The sequence below is a fragment of the Zingiber officinale genome, chromosome 8B (genome assembly GCF_018446385.1).
Source record: "Zingiber officinale cultivar Zhangliang chromosome 8B, Zo_v1.1, whole genome shotgun sequence".
NCBI lineage: Eukaryota > Viridiplantae > Streptophyta > Magnoliopsida > Zingiberales > Zingiberaceae > Zingiber > Zingiber officinale.
In genome coordinates this window covers 32,707,892-32,728,653 of record NC_056001.1, presented here as the reverse complement: position 1 = coordinate 32,728,653, position 20,762 = coordinate 32,707,892, and the positions used below count along the sequence as shown (strand labels likewise).

The 20,762-nt window shown below is 34.8% G+C and overlaps 1 protein-coding gene across 1 annotated transcript; it reads left to right on the top strand.

Moving 5' to 3' along the window:
- Positions 1 to 574: 574 nt before the first annotated feature.
- On the top strand, positions 575 to 15,729 carry LOC122014665 (DNA repair protein RAD50-like). Its single transcript, XM_042571010.1, has 7 exons — positions 575 to 711; positions 793 to 845; positions 14,574 to 14,724; positions 14,787 to 14,849; positions 15,035 to 15,168; positions 15,253 to 15,381; positions 15,463 to 15,729. Exons 1-7 carry the CDS (start codon positions 586 to 588, stop codon positions 15,500 to 15,502), a joined length of 696 nt encoding a protein of 231 aa, XP_042426944.1. The 5' UTR covers positions 575 to 585; the 3' UTR covers positions 15,503 to 15,729.
- The last annotated feature ends 5,033 nt before the right edge of the window (positions 15,730 to 20,762 follow it).

The following is a 20,762-nucleotide window of genomic DNA, read 5'->3' as shown; positions in this document are numbered from 1 at the left end:
TGAGAGAAAATAGTTGAATGAGAATAAGTATCATCCATGAGCAGGCTACGAACTGGGCAATATGTAAAACTGAACTAGAACGCCCTGAATCATGTGCATTTACAAGTACCAGTACGGAACTGTAGAATGGAAGAATTAGAAATACATAAGGATGAATCCTTATTGATTCCCGAAAATGGTTAAGCAAATTTCTTATACTGCTGATATAATTCTCTATAGAATATTTTTAATCAATGCTTAGTAGGATGTGAGACTGATGATAATTATGTGTTCTATATTCCTATGAGCAATATTTTACAGATTGTAGTTGATGAAATTAAGGTAGTGTTTATTGAAGTAATAGACTCGTTAGAATATATAAGACCTTGTGAATGGTATAAAAAAAAAGAAAGAATGGTGGTTACTACTACAACATTGCTTTTAATGGCTGTATTTTCACTTATTGTGCAATTTCTCCTGCTAATCATGTTTTATCTTCTTAATCAAATAGGAAAATCATTGGTCTTGAAATAAATGGTAATTCTATATGTAATTGTTTATCATGACAGTAATCAAGTATCCTAAATTTCTGCTGTTACATGACAGATGAACAGGTGTCATGGAACCCTATCTGTCTATCAAAGTAACATATCAAAGTACAAGATCGACCTTAAACATGCTCAATACAATGATATTGATAAGAGATATTTCAATCAGCTGATTCAACTTAAGGTATGCATTTCTCTTGATGTTGTTATTTCAGTTGACATTCTTCAAGTGCATTATAATCATTACTAATCAGTTTACTTGCAGACAACGGAAATGGCAAACAAGGACCTTGACAGATACTACAACGCACTTGATAAGTAAGCACTTTGATCTCACCATAAGTTAGTTTCCTTTGTACTTCGTGTTTGACAATATAACCAATTGTCATGGACTTGAATATTGTGATATAAAGCCTCAAACTACCTTTGTTTTATCTTTTTGGAAATTTTCTGGTGGATAATTCATGGGGGATCTCTGGGAGCATCATAATCTTAACCAATGAAATTCTATCAAACTTTATGACTTAATTACTTGGATATTCATGGTTAGCATTGCATGTACACAACTTGTGTTATTGTGTCCTGTAGACAAGAGATGCCTTACCTAAATCAGAAGTTCATGAGAATGAAAGTACAAAACTATGTGAGATGCACCAACAAACGCCAGAATTTTGGTAGAGGCAATGTTTAATTTATCACAACTACAAGCATTTTGTCTTGCCTGACATATTGTGCATTTACCATGCGTCAGTGAAGCTATTTTTTTTCCCCAAAATAAGCTTTGGCATTATGTGTGCCACTTCTGTCAAGCAGTTTATGCTTTCGTTGTATATAGCTGAGGCTCTAAAACCTATACGGCTTTTGGTTTCATCATTATCAAACTGTGTTTGTCCCAACTATTTGAACTTGGCTACATAAATTTTCTATTTCCATTGGCCCATATAATAAGATTTAGTTTCATGTTCATGGGTTTTGACAAATATGATGTTGGCTATCTAGGCCTAACAGAACCCTTTATCTTTTACCATCTGGACTTAGGACTCATTGGCAGTTTTGGCAAGCAAACATATATGTGACCCTTATTAAGTTTTAAATTGGACTGTAAACTAGTTATATTTTTCTTGTTAACAATGTCAACACATGCTAATAAGATAATTCATATCTATCACATAATGAATATTCAAATGGCAATAAGATATAATCTTTTAAGACAACTGATGAATGGAACATATAAACTAAACATTGATGCACAAATTTGTTTGCCTTTCTTTAGGAAGGGAGGTAAGAAAGGTTTTAGAACAAGTATGCAAGTTGCTTGTAATTGAGTCGCTGCGTAGTGTATATGAAATATTTAAGGGCATCCACAATGTATATGAATTCATTTTTGCCGGCAGATTATTTAACATTAAATTTATGCATAAAAATGCATTTTAATCACAATTTTTTTTAAACCTACTTCATAAGAATACAATATGCAAAGACCCCAACACCACCTAGGCGACACCTATAACAAAATTTAAGTTTCTAACATTTTTCTACAAAGCATGTAGTGTGTGTTGGTGTAGCAGAAGAAGTTTGAATCGTTAGAGGGGAGGGGTGAATAACATACTTGTAATTAAAGTTAATCTATTTCTCTTGCTAACGAACTAGCAAGGACACACACATTAATTGTAAAAAGCAATCATACAAAATGGAAAAAGGACACGAAGTTTACTTGATTACAACTCTTAGGGTGCGTTTGGTTCGAAGTTATTCTTGATAACCTTGGTTATCCATCCAAGGTTATCAACAAAAACCTTGTTTGGTTTAGGTATTCGATAATTCCCGAGTAATATTACATGCCCGACACGTCAGCAAAAGGGTCATTACCAAAAATACCCTCCGATAAGAAAAAACATGAAAAAAAAGAGACAAAATGTAAAAAAAATAAAAAAATGTTTAAAAAATTTTAAAATTTATTTTTTTTAAAAAATAAATAATAAAATTTTTTTTTTAAAAAAATATAAATTTTAAAAATAAAAATAAAAAATTTTAATTTTTTTCAAAAAATTTTAAAAATAAAATAAATAAATAAAAATTTAAATTTTAAAAATGTAAAAAAATAAAAAATATAAATATAAATAATATAAAAAAAATAAAAACATTAAAAAATAAAAAAAAACACATAAAAAAGTAAAAAAATATACAGGAAAAAGAAAAGTAAAAAAAACATAAATAATAATAATAATAATATGTATAGTTGGTTTTGTAACTGAGGGTAATACAATAAAATATTAAATTAGGGTATTCATTAAAACCTTCAAACAAACAAGTTTTTGTTGCATTACCTACGTTGAACCAAACAACATTTGGTTATGCTTTATTCCCCATAACCTTGGTTATGTGATTATCTGGTAATCACATAACCAAGATTATACATGATAACTTGAACCAAACGCACCCTTAGGTTATTATCCAAGACTATGAAAAGCTTCACTAGAATTTTCTTTTTCGAACACAAGTTAGAGGCGAAGAAGCCCCTTATAGCAGTTGAGCACAAACGTAGATTGTAACGAAAAATAAATAACTTGAACAGTGAATTCGAGTGTGTCTATTTAACTTCAAGCTCTATTCCTTTATTTATAGCCTTCGTCTTTGATTTGATCGTTTACTGACGTGGCACCTTTCGGGCGCCTAGAATCGTCTAACTCGATCTAGTCTGGCAATGGTTTGCTATAACTTCACGCATTCTGGGTGCTTGGAAGTGATTTGGGCGCCTAGAGTTGGCTGACGTGTACGTCGTCCTGATATGTTTCGGTAGCGGCTCTGTTGACGTGGCCACGACATCCGAGTGCCTGAATTTGTCCCTGGCGCTTGGAAACATTCTAGGCGTTGGAATGGTCAACTTGTGGAGTTGATCATTTTCTTTTCCAATTGTCTGGGTGATTGCATCGTAGAATTAAGCTCACCCCAACTCAATTCTCTCATATGCATCTCGTGCGTCCTCGTTCCATCAGAGTACTCTTCCGTAGCTTCTCGTCTATCGGATGCACTAAGCCTGTCGACTCCTTTCCTTGCAACCCTTCACGACCGCTTGCGTCTTCTGCCATCTCGGATGCTTATGTGTTCCCCTAGGTCCCTATACACTTGGACATACAACTTAAATTCACAGGGTCTAACTTAATCTGTGTTGAACTCATATCAGAACTGTGGCTTAACCACTTGAGGTATTTACAATCTCCCCCTTTTTGATGTGAATCAACACAGATTAAGTTAGAGATAAAATAAAAAGAAGCAACAAATAGTTGAAAGTAGCAAAGCAAAATAAATTACTTGATTTATCAAATATTTTTGAAGGATAAAATATTTTGATACTTTTCTACTTCAGCCCCTAGAATTCTGGAAATTATATTTTGGTTCTTCCCTTCCAACTTTTTTTACTTTGATTCTTTAATAAATTCAAATTATTTGAATCAATCTGATCCATTAATCTTAAGTTTTCATTTGATAATCTCATATTCTTCTTTTGAGCTTGAATTGTCTAATTTAACTTTCTTCAATTCTTTATGCTTAGTTCTTAATTTACACAATGAACTAGGAAACATTTTAATCGCATCATAAAGCTGATCTAAGGGTAGAAGTCTTGCCTCACTTACCTTGTTAGATTCGTTGATTGAGGCGCCCCTGCACTGTTGCTTTATGCGGTTGATGAGTAGTCATCTTTTTTTGCAAGCCCCGCTATTTATTCTGACTCTAAATCTTTTAAGGAATCGTCTCAAGTTGCTTTTAAATTCTTGTATTTGTCTTGGAGGCTTCTTGTCCTTGGCCTTTTCTTTGTTCTTTTTCTTGACCTTGGGGCAATTGTCCTTGATGTGACCTTCCTTGTCACAATTGAAGCACCTTACTTTCCTTTTCTCCTTTCTTCTTAGTAGTCTTGAGGCATGTTTCTTATCAAACTTGTTAGATTAAAAAATTTGTTCATCTTCCTTACCTGATAAGCTTCATCATCTTCGTCCAAAGATGTGTCTGATTCTGATTCGCTCTTCTTTGCATTTATAGCGATATTGTGGTTCGTCATTCCTATTTTTTTCATACCTGCACATCTAGATTCGTGTAATTCCATAGTGGAAAAGAATTTGTTTAAACTACTTATCTCGAGATTTTTTGAAATATAGGAGGAGTCTACTATCAATATCCATTCTCGAGTTCTTGGAAATGCATTGAGTGCAGATCTTGATTTGTGATTATTTCTCCGAGGTTGCTGAGACTAGTGAGGATCTCTTTTAACTTGCCTTCATGGAGTTCCATAAACTTTTTCCAAAGAACTTTGGCAGAGTCGTAGGCGTCAATCTGGTTGAGTTCTTGCGCTAGTGGTACACTTAGCAAGTGAAACTCAGCCTTACCATTAGCCATGAACTCGTCTCGTTGGTCGATAGTTTTTCCTCGATTTCTTCACCATCCTTGTTCTTGGGCACTTTGAAACCATGCTTTATACAAAGTATAATATCAAAAATAGTTTTAAAAAATACCTTCATTTTTTTTTTCATATTGTGAACTCACCCTCGAATTTAGGTGGATGGATGTTTGATCTAGCTATTTTCTTGATCCCCTCTTATTGCACAATCGACGATTAGTCCTTCTAGCGGTTCGGGCTCTGATATCAATTGTTGGCGTAGTGGAAGCAGTTTGGATCATGGTTTGCAAAATCCCAATCTAGATCGTAGGATCGCGCATAATCGATTTTTGCAGTAGGATCGTAGTAGGATTGGTAGAATCGGTAAGATCGGTGGAAGCTTTGAGAGATCATAACTTTTGACTCGGATTGAACCACGGGGCCTATAATATATCAAATCAAATCTCGTTCAGAGATCTTTAATAAATTTCAAAGTTTATACTTAGCTACTCTATTTCAAACCCAAAAAATATCATTTAAATTCTTTTTGGATGTCCAGAAGATTTTATCTTTTTTTTATTATTTTTTTTGTCTTATTAGGGTTTTAAATTATTTAAGCATATTTTTAATTATTTTTGAATTAGTTTTTATCAATAATATTCTGTCATTTCTTTTCCCCAAAATGATGAGTTTTTGGATGTCTATTATCTAGTATTGTGTGGCATCAACTAGTCTTTAGAAGATTATTTCCAGCGTTCATATTTGAATCAAAGGATTCAATAACTTCTGTTATGAACGTTAGGTGCTTTGTTGACCTTTAAATTTGATCATCTTATAAACTAAGGAAATATTTTTACCGTTGAATGTGTTATTATTATTGTGTTAATAAAAATTTTATATTCTTTCATTTTATGATATGAAAATATAAATATTATTACTATGCGTGAATGATAGTTAAATTACAAGATAAATTAAATTTGTACATATAGTAATGTAAGATGAGGTGCTGAGTGTAAATAATTGCATATATATGCAAATTAGTTATCTATTTATGTGTAAATGAGTTTTTTAGATATTTTTTCTAATTATTAATCATGTATGATAAGATGTTAAGGGTTTTTGGTAGGATCGTATGATTTTACGATCCGATCCCAACCGATCCGATCCTGATCCTAAATCGATTCTGCCTAGGATCGCGATTCTACAAATTATGATTTGGATTGTTAGAGGGGAGGGGTAAATACCGACCAACATTTAAAGTTAATTTATTTCTCTTCCTAACGAGCTAACAAGGACTCACACATTAATTGTAAAAAGCAATCATATAAAATGAAAAGAGGACACGAAATTTATTTGATTACAACCCTCGGGTTGTTAGGCCTAGACTATGAAAAACTCCACTAGAATCTCACAAGTTGGAAGCGGAGAAGCCCCTTATAGTAGTTGAGCACCATAGATCGTAACGAAAAAATAAAGAACTTAAACAATAAATTTTAGTGTCTATTTAACTTTGAGCTCCTGTCCTTCAATTATAGCCATCGTTTTCGATCCGACCATTTAATAATGTGTCACCTTCCGGGCGCCTAGAAGTAGTTCGGGCGCCTGGACTCGTTGAACTCAATCCACTTTGGCAACGGGTTTCTAACGGCTCCAGTTGACTTCACGTATTTTGACGTTTGGAAGTGATTTTGGGCACTTGAGTCCGCTGATGTGAACGTCGTCTTGATCCATTTTCGCTACGGCTCTGCTGATGTGGCCACGACATCCGAGCGCTTTTCGAGCACTTGGAAACGTTCCAGGCGCCTGGATTTTTTTTCCAATAGGTGATTGCATCTTGGAATTGAGCTTATCTCAACTCAATTCCATTCTTCTCGAGCAGTCTTCTAGCTTCTGTCTCTCAGATGCATCTCGTGCATCCTTCTCGTTCCACTGGAGTACTCTTCTGTAGATTATCGTCTATCAGATGTACTAAACATGTCAACTCCTTTCCTTGCAATCCTTCACGACCGCTTGCGTCTTTTGCGGTTTTGGATGCTTGTGTGTTTCCCTAAGTCCCTGTACAAGGTCTAACTTAATCTGTGTTGAACTCACATCAGAACTATCAACCACCCGAGGTACTTATAGTGTGATCTATACAAGAAGTTCCAACAATTTATATGCAAAATTAATAATCTTTTTTAGGAAATATAATCAAGGTTGTTGAATTGAGCTTCAAAGTGTGAATTGTCTTGTTGATTTTGTGAATATTGTATTGTCTTGTTGATTTTGTGAATATTGTATCGAATTGTGAATAGTAACATTCATCTATATTTTAAGTAAAAAATTACCTTTCTAAAATTTATAAAAGTGTTGGATATAAGATAATATGATTAATAAAGCACATTGTAACAAATAATAAAATTTATTATAGAATTAAAGATCCTAAAGGTCATATCGTTAGAATAATTGATTAAAACTTTCATCTATCTTTACAAACAATTGAAATATACAAAAAAAATCGTTAAAAAGAAATGTCGTAATCATTCTATATTCCCATTTGAGATGTCATCATCCTCGTGTTGAAGGCATAGCAATTTTTTTCTTTTTCATCTTCAACTTTTTTCTTAATAGTTGTACTTACCAAGGAAAGAGACCTTAATGTCTCGGGTAACAGGTTAGCTAGTCATCAACGCCAGTTGCTAAGGATGAGGGCTGGGAGATATGGACATCTTATTGTTGAAGAGGCTTGAAGAATAAGGGAGGGTTGTTGTCTATGGAGGGGTGGCATTCTATGGTGGAAGATGCTCGTGGAATATAGACATCGATTAATGTTGCTGAGCATGAGAGCCAAGAGACTTCCTCTAATCAACGTTGATTACTAAGGGAGCTCAAGGAATACAAACGCCAGTGTCGGCATCCTCTTGTTAATGATTGATTATTGAGGACAGGTGTTCAAATATGTCCTTTGGTTCAAGATGCATCAGGAAGAAGCCACTAAAGCTTCAAACAACTCTGATCGTTTGAGAGATGTTCATTGATGGTTCAGGGTAACGAGCCACAGTTGAAGAAACAACATTTGATTAACAAAGGGTCATAGACAATAAGCCGCCATCGAAGAAGTAACCTTTGGTAAGTGTGGAATACTTCTGAAGATTCCCCATCCCTACAATCAAGGGAATCTTCAGAAGTATTCCACACTTACCAAAGTCTATGACCCTTTGTTAATCAAATGTTGTTTCTTCAACTGTGGCTCGTGGATGATGATTGATTTAGATTCCCTTGATTATTGGGATTGAGATTGATCTTGATTGTATTCCCTTGACTATAGGGATTGAGATGGATTTTTCTTCTCTCCTTGTGTATATAAATACTACATGTAAACATATTAATGATAACATAGAGAGATTTTCTCTTTTCCACATGATATCAGAGCGAGGTTGAAAGATAAACCCTATTTTTTTTCTGCACCGCCGTTCCTTATGTTGCAGCATCGCTCGACGTTGTCGCCCTCCTCTCCTCTTCGCGAACTGATGTCGGTATTTTCCTATGTCATGAGCACACCGTCCTTTGTCCTCTCTTACTGTCCAGCGATAGAGAGAAGCTCGAGAGATCAACAGTTTGGCGACGGTAGGGATTATTCTTCCTGTAATTCCACCGTCCTCACCTATCTTCTTGCAACGCTCAATCCTTTTTTCGCCGTGTACCCTCTTTCACCGAGCTGATCAATGACTTTCTCCGACACTCCAAAATCGGATATTTCAATATTTACCAACCATATCACTGCACCACTCTCTTCCGAGCAGTTGGATAGTAAGAACTACTCTTCTTGGGCTACTCACATTGAGCTTTGACTTGTTGGACAGGGTTATGAGACACATCTCACTCACATCGAAGAGGATGTCCAAGTCGCTGATCGTCCTTTATGGAAAAAGATTGACACCCAGTTGTGTTGCATTATCCGAGCCACATCCATTCATCTCTTAGGGATGTCTTCCGCACTCACAAAACCTGAACTCTGTTTAGACACAGGCTCAACAACTCTTTACAAATACCTCTCGGCGACTCTATTAGGTTTGTGAAGATCTCATGACCATCCTCAATGCCTATCAGGTTAAGGATTCAATGTCTATCTATCTAGGTTCAATCTCTAGCCTTCTTTGTGACTTTAATGAACTACTTCCACCTGCGACCACTTCTGTTGCGGAGCTTGAAAATCGGAAGAAATTTTTTATGTCTTTGGCTTTATATGCTCTGCCCACAGATTATTCTCATGTTCGTGATCAGATCTTGGGCAGCTCCATAGAAGCTACCATGGACAGTACCTGAGCAACTCTGCTCCGTGTCTTTGCCAAAGTCTTGTCGTTGCCTTCTTCTATTCCTGTTAACTCGTCAACTTTGGTCTCTCGAAACAACAACAGACCTCCACCTCGTAAGGGTGGCAAAGGATGTCCTTGGTGTGATCACTGTCATCGACCAGGACACACGATTGATAAGTGTTAGAGTCTCCATGGTTGACCTCCTCGCATTGCTCAGATCGCTCAGAGTTCTGTCACTTCTTCAGCTTCCGCTGCACAATTGCCATCGGATCTGACCCCATCACCTTCCTATGATGACTTTCTGAAATGGTATGAGAATCGTCAGGCTTCAGATTCCATTGCTGCCATCGCACACACTGGTAATTCCTTTGTTCGCATATCTCGCTCTTCAGGTCCTTGGGTTCTTGACGGCCACGATTATATCACTGGTAATAAATCCTTTTTTCCTTCTTTCTCTACTTCCGGTTATTCACCCTTTGTCACCATGGCCAATGGTTCCCAAACTCAGTCCCAGGTGTTGGCATTGCTCATTCTTCCCCGTCTCTTTCTATCCATAATGTTCTTTATGCCTCCGGAGCTTCCTTTAATTTATTGTCTATAAGCCAACTCAGTTACTCGGGCCTTTGATTGTGTCATCTTTTTTACTAAAGCTTTTGTTTCCTTACAGGACCGGAGTACGGAGAGGATGATTGACTTTGGATGTGAGTCTCATGGCCTATACAGGCTTCAACAACCCTCTCTTGTTGGACATATCCACTTCTTATTCATGCTCAATTGGGACATCCAGATCTGGATAAGTTGAAACAATTACATCCTAGTCTTTCTCACTTAGAGTCTTTGTCTTGTGAGTCATGTCAATTAGGAAAGCATGTTTATAGTTCTTTTTTTCCTTGTACTGTGAGTCGGGCTACGCCCCTTTTTTCTTTGGTTCATTCTGATGTTTGGGATTCAAGTCATATTTCTTCTACATTGAGATCACGATATTTTGTTACTTTTATAGACGATTTTTCCCGTTGCATTTGGTTATACCTGATGAAGAATCGTTTAGAATTGTTTTCTATTTTTTAATTTTTTTTCCATGAAATCAAAACTCAATTTGGTATTTCTCTTCGAACTTTGCAAAATGATAATGCACGTGAGTATCTATCTACTCAGTTTCGTATCTTCTTGGCATTTCACAGTGTGTTGCATCCCACGTCTTGCCTTCATATCCCTCAACAGAATGGGGTTGCAGAACGTAAGAATCGTCATCTCCTCGAGACCACCTGGACTCTTCTTCTCCACTCTCACGTTCCTCATCAGTTTTGTGGCGACGCTGTACTTACTGCGTGTTATCTCATCAATCGCATGCCTTCCTCAACTCTCCAGGGTAAATTACCTCATCATGTAATTTATCCTCATCAATCTCTTCATCCTTTACCACCTAGGGTCTTTGGTTCTATATGTTTTGCTCATGCTCTTGATCTTGGCATTGACAAACTCTCTCCCCGGTATTATAAGTGTCTTCCTTGGATGCCTCCGATCTCAGAAAGGGTATAAGTGTTATTCTTCTACTCTCCGTCAGTACTTTATCTCTTTGATTCGGTTCCCTTTTTTTTTTTTGAGCCTCACGCATCTCCATCCGAGTTCTCTCCTCCTCCTGCACTAGTGACTGTCTTTTATCTCCGGGGGCGTCTCTATCACCTCCAGCCCCATCTCCTCCTTTGCAGGTTTATTGGCGTCGTCCTTGCCCTGCTTTGCCATCGCCCATCATTGACACTGGCATAGACACCTTTGGAGCTGACTCCTTTGCCTCTTCCTCCAGTCCCATCTCCTGAGTCTAATATTTCCATTGCACTACGGAAATGTATGCGTTCCACTCGTAATCCTTCTCATTATATTTCCTTGAGTTATCATCGTCTTTCTGGTTCCTACTTTTCTTGTCTTTCTTCCTTGTCGTCTGTTTCTCTTCCAAAGACTGCAGGTGATGCCTTTGCCCATCCAGGATGGAAACAGGCTATGCTTGATGAAATGTGTGTCTTGCAGCGCAGTGGGACTTGGGACCTCATTCCTCTACCACCTGGGAAGTCAGTTGTTGGCTGTCGATGGGTGCAAACTGTGAAAGTTGGTCCAGACAGCATGGTTGACCGACTTAAGGCTTGCCTCGTCACTCAAGGCTATACTCAGATCTTTGGATTGGATTATGGGGACACTTTTTCTCCTGTTGTCAAGATGTCTTCTGTGCGCCTTTTCCTGTCCATTGCTGCGATTCGACATTGGTCTCTTTATCAGTTGGACATCAAAAATGCATTCTTGCACGGTGACCTTCTCGAGGAGGTCTACATGGAGCAACCTTCGTGTTTTGTTGCTCAGGGGGAGTCTTCTGGTCTTGTATGTCGCCAGTGAAAATCTTTATATGGCCTCAAGCAGTCACTCAGGGCATGGTTCGGTAGATTTAGTACTGTAATTCAACAGTTTGACATGACTCGGAGCGAGGCTGACCATTCTGTCTTTTATCACCACTCATCTACTAGTTACATATACTTAGTGGTTTATGTTAATGATATCGTCATCACAGGTAGTGATCATCTCGGGATTTCACAGTAAAACATCTTTCAAACATTTTCAGGCAAAGGATCTCGACAAATTTAAATATTTCTTGGGGATAGAAGTAGCACAGTCTAAAGATGGGATCATCATATCCCAAAGGAAGTATGCAATGGGTATTCTGGAAGGAACAGAAATGTTAAAATCAAAGACAGTCAACAACCCCATGGATCCTAATGTCAAGCTCTTACTAAATCAGGGGAGCTTCTTCCAGATCCTGAACGGTACAGACGATTAGTAGGGAAACTAAGCTATTTTATTGTCCCTCATCCGGATATCTCGTTTGCAGTAAGTGTAGTAAGTCAGTTTCTTAACTCTCCATCCAAGGAACATTGGGATGTTGTGACTCGCATTATTCGATATATCAGAGGTGCATCAGGAAAGAGTCTTTTGTATGAAGACAAAGGACATACTTGAGTTGTAGGATATTCTGATGTAGATTGGGTAGGATCTCCCACTGATAGAAGATCCACTTATAGATTTTGTATATTTGTCAGAGATAATCTTATTTTTTGAAAAAGCAAAAAGCAGAATGTTATGACAAGATCCAGTGCAGAGGCAGAGAATCGAGCTATGACCATAGCTAGTCAAGAGCTTACATGGCTAAAATAGTTACTTTAGGAACTAAGGTTTGGAGAGGTTACACAAGTATCACTTATATGTGACAACTAGGCGGTCATGCATATCGCCTCGAATTCAGTTTTTCATGACAGGACAAAGCATATTGAAGTTGACTATCACTTTGTGAGAAAGTGTCATATATGGAGAAATATCTACTAGCTTTGTCAATTCACATGATCAACTAGTAGATATATTCACTAAGTCACTAAGAGGTCCCCGAATTGACTATATATGTAACCATCTTGGTGCATATGATCTATATTCTCCAGTTTGAGGGGGAGTGTTGAATACTTCTGAAGATTCCCTTGATTGTAGGAATTATGCTTGATTTGGATTCCCTTCATTATTGGAATTGAGATTGATTTTGATTGTATTCCCTTGACGGTAGGGATTGAGATTGATTTTTCTTCTCTCCTTATGTATATAAATACCTACATGTAAACATGTTAATGATAAGATAGAGAGATTTTCTCTTTTCCATGTTAAGCAAAGAGTTTAAGACAATACGATGTGTGAAGGATCAAAAGATGAATCATCAAATAGAGTAACCCATGATATTTTTCAAAGCCTAATTAATTGTGCGGAACAAATTATTTACCCAATTACATTTAATTAATGGATAAGTTCAAGAATCAGTTGATTGACATTGAATCAAGTTGGAATTGTATTGAGTGAGACAGATTTTTGACACAAATGATTCACCTATATGGTTTGAATCGTTTTGGGTGCAAGTCCAATTAAATTGTGCCATTTGAATTGTGAATCATACAATTCTGATATTTATGAACATGGTAATAAAGTTCAGTTATCCCACTTACTCCCTCTCTAAACTAACTTTTGCATTATTAGTTTATATGATATATTATAAATGATTTGTTGTTTTTCCTCGGCTGTTCATTAGCATTCAAAACTTTTGCTACTAAATTTTATGTAAAACTTCACCTAGATGCAACATCCGTTTGTTCTGAATCACTTAATGTCATTCGTTTGCACTCATGAATAGTTTATAATTAGCTTGTGTCTGTTGGAGAGGAGGAAGAAGGGAAAGAAAGAAAAGAGTGTTGGAAGGGAAGAGAGGAAGGAAGGGAGGGGAGAAATTTCCTTTGTTTTGTCTCCTTGAAAAGAGAGGAATGGAATCATAAACTTAATCAATTCCTTGTATAGTAGCCAAGGTTCTAAACTTAGAATATTGGTTAAACCTTTAAATTTTTGTCATTCCCAAAACATGCAGGGTTAAGCAGGTCTTTTCAGTGCTTTCCTTTTTTTCCTTTCCTCTTCCACCCACTTTTGGAAGGAAAGAAAGGTAAGGAAAGAAGTTTCAAATTGTTCCTTTTCTCCCCTTTTTGTTCTTCTACCACCGAAGTAGATAAGACTGCCTTTCCTCCTCCCATCCATTTATTTGGTTCCCTTCCTAAGTAAAGACAGCATTAAAGATAAATTAAACCTGTCATCTGACTTTCTTCTTTCAGTATTCATAAACTATGTTGTAAACTGTTGGATTGGACTTTGGGCTGCCAAATTGAAGATGAAAGAAATATTTGATTGCACATGGATATATGATGCACTGAAGCTCATATATATGTTGGTATGCACAACTGCATGGACTTTTTGAAAGTATGGTCAAGTCTAATAGATTTATATAGACTGGCTGAGCCAAATGATGATTGAAGCAATAAAGAATTTGCTTGTGCTCTTTATGGCTGTTTAATCTTTTATAAAGTGCATATTAATCCAATTACCTAATAACATCAACAAAGCATATCACCCTTTTGAGGTTTGCACCACTGGATATGGATATGCAGCTACATGGATGGCTTAACATGACACCTGCCCATCAGAAAATACTCAATGAACTTGTCATTCTATGTAAAGAAGACAGATGTTAATGCGATAATCCAACTCAGGCTTATCATTTGCAATGCCTTGGATGTTTTCCCTTTTGTAATGTTTAACGACATGCAATGCATCTCCTCTTGACAGTTTGATCTTTGACTATTTTCTCGTTCTCTATGATACATTTGTTAAACTGCAGTTGCATGCCACGCCTCTCTGTGCCAAATGTTTTGCACAATGAAAGAAATTAGAATTTTAGTTCCCTCCTATTGCTGTGCCTGTATTTTTTTTTTCCTGTAGCGCTGGCTTCCTTCTTGATAAATTATTTTCTGTCACCAGGGCACTCATGCGTTTTCATACAATGAAAATGGAGGAAATAAATAAGATCATAAAAGAATTATGGCAGCAAACATATAGGGGCCAGGATATAGATTACATTAGTATCCACTCTGATTCGGAAGGTGCTGGGAGTCGGTCATACAGCTACAGAGTAAGGACAATAATATTAATTAAAAGATTAAGCAACAATTCTAATCTGTGGTGATTATTCAGGTCCTGATGCAGACTGGTGAAACCGAGCTTGAGATGAGGGGAAGGTGCAGTGCTGGTCAAAAGGTGATTTCTTTTATTTTGCTTTGTTATTTCTGTTTTTGTATATTGTTTTATAGATGTCAAATTTGATCACTGATTGATAAGTTTGGGAAAGAAATATACTAGTATTCATCAATTGCATAACTATGTTTCATTTTGTCTAATTTGACAATTAGGATAATTTTGTGCATCTTATGTTGATTTTTCAGGTTCTTGCTTCTCTTATCATAAGATTGGCGCTCGCTGAAACATTTTGTCTAAATTGTGGAATACTTGCACTGGATGAGCCAACCACCAACTTGGATGGGCCAAACGCAGAAAGTCTAGCCGCTGCTCTCGTAAGGTAATTTATCATCACGGAAGCGATAGTAGTTATACCAATGATAAGTTGCCACACTATTAAATTCAATCATTGCTTGATTCTCAGAATCATGGAAGATCGGAAGGGTCAAGAGAACTTTCAGTTGATAGTCATTACACATGATGAAAGATTTGCTCAGCTGATCGGTCAGCGCCAGCATGCTGAGAAATATTATCGGGTCACAAAGGACGAACAGTAAGCTTAAATAGTTGCTTTTTCTTTTCAGGCTTTTGCTTTGGTGTTCTTCCTCTGCTCATTTAAACGGTTTTGTTCCAGTCAACACAGCATTATTGAAGCTCAAGAAATTTTTGATTGATTTTGTTGCGTCAAGATGGAGATTATTGGCTTACAAAAAATCTCTTAGTTGAATGTTATCAGTAGGCCTATCTCAAAACAATTTACAGATCAGCTGAAGTGAAACAAAGACCAGCATCAATGCCTTTTTTATTTGGATTGGTGGGTTCTGGTTGAGTTTTGTTTATTGTATCCAAGAACCTACTGTACATAAGTATGTTTTTAATTAATCTAGTTTTAATTGATACACTGGCTGCATTTTGGATCAGCAGTTATCTATGTCTTCACAATTCGTTTCTTTTAGACATCAAAAGTTTAGACATCCAATGTTATTACTACTGTAATGCTAATTAAATATGCGCTTAATCTACAAAAAGAACATGGATGGATCGGTGCGATATATCAAATTATAAATCACATATTTTATACTGTATTAAAAAGTTCAATGTAAAAAAAATTTATACCAATATTGTATTAAAATTTTGGTATACTAAAAATTTAGTATATTAAAATTTTAGAATGGTATAAATTCTCTTTTGTTTATAGTAAAACTATGGTATCAGTAAGATATCAAAAATTTTGATATAAATTTAATATTGATATTTAAAAATTTAGTATGATATAATATTGTATCATAATTTTTAGTATATTATTAAATTGGTATGATTCGGTATAGTTCAAGAGGGGATATGTAATATATTGAGTTTTTGTAAAAAAAATTTCACCCCTACATAAGGTTCATGGTTGTTATAATATAATCTGGACTGACTGTGTTAAATTTCGGAGACACCACGCTTTACCCGGACCAGCATTCACTGTTGATTTACCTCCTCCTAGGATCCCTGTGGGGCCAGGCCTAGGGGGCTGCTGGGCGGCGGGACCCGCCTTTTGCACAATGGTTGTTATAATATAGCTCCTCCGTGTTGACCTAAGGACTGATTGGCGGGGGCGTTGGGGGCGAACGAATTACTTTTTTATCACATGGTTGTTATAATATAGAAAAAATAAAAAAATATATAATTATGAATTGTGGCTGTTATATAGTTACTGTATGTGGGAAAAAAATGTGACTTGTCTGCCGAAACGCTCCTCATTACTGATTCCAGAATGAGATAAAGTAAATAAATTATTATATAGCTATTATATTATAGCAAAAGTGATTATATTTATTCTATACGTCCCTCGTAATCCATCCATATAACTGACGTTTAAGTGGTCAAGGGATCAGAGAAATTTTTTTTCTCAAGATATGTATCCGTCAAAAATTGAATAAAGTTACGTAGCTATGGAATTGTAGATCAAATTTTACATCAAATTTTACCTGTGTCCTTTATTGTCAGACGGATCAGTTATATCCAACAACGGCGTCTTTAGGATGTTAGTACGGTATCTTCGTGATGTGGCATGTGTGTAATACGATAATTCCGATAAGAAGATACGAAGATAGAAAAATTTAAGGACAGAAGATTTGATCTCATAGAATTGTAGCAAGAAATTGTAGCATTTATAACAATCATAGGGTACGATTGGGGAACTTGGTCTCAAGCTCACCATTGGGCTTAATTCAGACAACAATTAAGCCTCCTAGTCGGCTTGAGCAGCATAGTGGGTCTGGTTTGTTCAAGCCATCAAGGGCTGAGGTCATTAAACCTATGCGACCGAGACCTTAGGGCATCTCCAACGGTGATATAGGTTGTTAGCTTTTTTTGATGGCCCCCACTGAAAATGAAGACAGAGAATAAGAAGCTGGGTTTGATTTTCCGAACCCAGCTTCTTTAATTTTGATGACACATCGGACAGAGAAAATGAAAAAAGTTTACAAAAACTTTTCCTTCTCTCGATTTCTCAAACCGAAACCACATCTAACGCTGCCAAAATATAAAATAAAGCTTTAAATGCAGAAGTTGTCCACTTACAAGTTGAAGCCCTTTGATTCTTAATGACCCCCCAAAAATAAATATGTATCATTTATTTAATAGTACTCGTCATTTAGTATGCAACCCCTAAACTTAAAATCCTCCCATGCTCATGTACAATCTCAACTTGTCATCTCTAGAGCTTTAGGATTTACCTAAAGCTATCATACACAAATATAAAACTTTATTCTTGGTTGTTAATTTTCACATAACATATATGTTACTACAAATTCTATAGTTACTAGACAGATTTACATTAGGCTTGTTTTGAACCATAGCCCGGTCTAAAAAAAAAACATTCAGGTTAAATCACCCACTTCAAATCCCACACCGAACCAAACGTGCCATTGGAAAAATATTACATTCATTTATCCCTTGTCAAATCAGGAGAAAGATCATCCATTACTTATTCCTATCTCAAGTTGTCAATATATTACTTAAATTTAATCGAGCATTTTTAATATTATCTTTTTTTTTTTAAATTTTATTTTCGTGTCAGATTCCAAGTGTGTTATATTATTATTATTATTATTATTATTATTATTATTATTATTATTTAATTCAAAAAAATTTTGTTACTATTTTTTTTTATAATTTTTTTTTATTATATTAATAGAAAATTTTATTTTCAGAAATCTTAATATATAAATAAATTAATCTTTTGAGATAATCATATATTATAATCCCAATAATTGTCCATTACATTTGTACAATCAATCTCAATTAAATTTATTAACCCATTAGGTGTGAAAGAGAGTATGTGTCAATCTACTTAAAAAAAAAAAAAAAAAAAAAATCTTCAACTCATTACGGTGCATAAGATAGAGTTGTTTTGGACTCTAATCTAATTTTAAAAAAAATTAGATAAGTATTTTATGTTGGATATAATTATCTTTATTAAGTGAGTTTATTAATCTAACTTTTTATTAATCTAACTTAGGTTTATTAGGTTTGATTGTTGGATGTAAACCTTATATGTGTAGAACTTTTAGTCCCGCATTTATTATCATCTATATGTTGATAATAGATATTCAGTATATATATAGACTTATAGTCCCGCATCTATTATTATCTATGAGCTGATAATAGATACCTCCAAGGGTTTAGGAAATGATCTTGACATAGTTTCTTGTTCCATATTGACAAGAAGTTTTATGGCGTCGTCATCTCTTAAGCCCCTTGAAAGACCTTCCTTTCCGCTGCATCTTCTTCCATAGAAATTAAGCTGACGACACTAAAGACAAGTATATGACTCTTCAACCAGGTTCCTTGTCTATTATGTTTATGTATTTATTTTTCTTATGCCAAGTTAAATTGATGAAACGAAAATCCATGCTCATATATTCTTGTATTTTCTATATGTGAATACTTATACGATTCTTAAAATAGATGTGACTTAGGTTTTACAAGAACTATCAATTGATATTAGAGTCACGACTTTGTTTCATTGATTTCATGGTTTAAAGTTTAATTTTTTATCGATCTTTTGGGTTTTATGTTGGCTTATGTTTTACTAGTATAAAAAGTATTTGATAGTCGAAATCTTTTGTATAGAAAATTTAAGAAAGACTTAATCTTCCATGTTAACGATAGTTTAATCAATTGATTTGATCAGCTAATCGTTTATCAATTAATTACCAAGCTGAAATATCGAACAGAATTAATAGGAATCGATTAAGAATTTTTTCTTAATCAATTTTCAATCTAAACTCGCGACGGAATCCATTAGTAATTGATTAAGTTTGTTTTTAATCTATTATATTTTTTTATAATCGATTGAATGTTATTTTTTTAATCGATTGAGTTTTAGTTTTAATCGATTGCATGATTTCGTAAAATAATATTACTGTCACATAAAAAATAAATTAATAAACTACTATTTCAACCTGACGAATAAAAAAAATTGAAACAGTATGAAAGTTTTTCTTTAAAAAAAACGGTATTATGATTAAAAAAAAGAAAGCATTAGTTTTTTTTTAATGTTCAAAGAGTATTAAAAGTTTTTTTTTTATTTAAAAGTGTTCATGCAGAGGTAAAATAGTATTAATTAGTACTATTTAATTAAATAATCTAAAGAAAAATTTAACTTCTTAATAAAAGATTGTATATATATATATTTAATTAAATAATTTAAAGAAAAATTTAACTTCTTAATAAAAGATTTTATATATATATATATATATATATATATATATATATATATATATATATATATATATGCTTCTAAATTGATTGAGATAATCGATTGAATTATACCAATCAATTAATAAGTTTAATTTTATATTGTTAAAACTGATTAAATAATTTTTGTTCGAATAAAATTCTTAAGATTTTCTTGAGTTTATCTACATAACGTGTTACTAAGTTAAACTAATATGTTGACCCAAAGGAAGACACCTTAGGTAGATTTAGTACATTTTGTTTTAGTAGACGTATATCTATGCTAAAAGTAATCGGTCCAAAGGAAGATTACTTTTATGCCAGATATATGCATAAGGTAGCTTACAACTATGGAACAAAATATTATTTTATTCAGATAATGCACAAAATATGTTGGCCCAAATGAAGACATATTATATGACCGATTAAGATTATTGTGAGCTATGGATCAAAATATAAATCATATAAAATATCATATTATGCGCACAATGGGTCAACCCAAAGGAAAGCACATTGTATGACCAATTAAAGTTTGAGTTATATTAGAGAGTATTGCTAACAAATAATATGTTGGCCCAAAAAAAGACATATTATGTTGTACTTGGTATCTCATAAAGAGTCTATTTATATGCATTTAAAATTTTATTTTATTTGCATAAATTTATATATTACTTATATGTTATTGGTTTTAATTAAACCACGAGCTTAAATAAATTTCTCTCTTTAATTTCAATGCAATATGTAATTGCTAGTATTAATAACATCCCAACACTAATTGGTTCGAATTTTGCTGAATGGAAAGAATACATGACTATAGTCTTAGGTTGCATAGACTTAGACTATGCATTAAGGAATGATCGTCCCGCACCTCTGACCAGTGCTAGCACTATGGAGCAGAGGATTGAATTTAGCTGTGGGAGAAATCAAATCATATGTTTCTGAGTATCATGAAGCTTTCCATACCGACACTAATAAAGGGCTCAATAACAGAGGGATGAGATGTTAGGAGTTTCTGGACCAATTACCAGACCGATTCACCTTAAATGAAAATGTCAAGACTACCACACTTCTTACGAAGTTGGTAACCATGCTGTATAATAGTAAAGGAAACATAAGGGAGTACATTTATGGAGATGCCCAATATGGTGACAAGTCTGAAAGCACTAAAACTCGATATGCCTGAGGGTATATTCGTGCATTTCATCT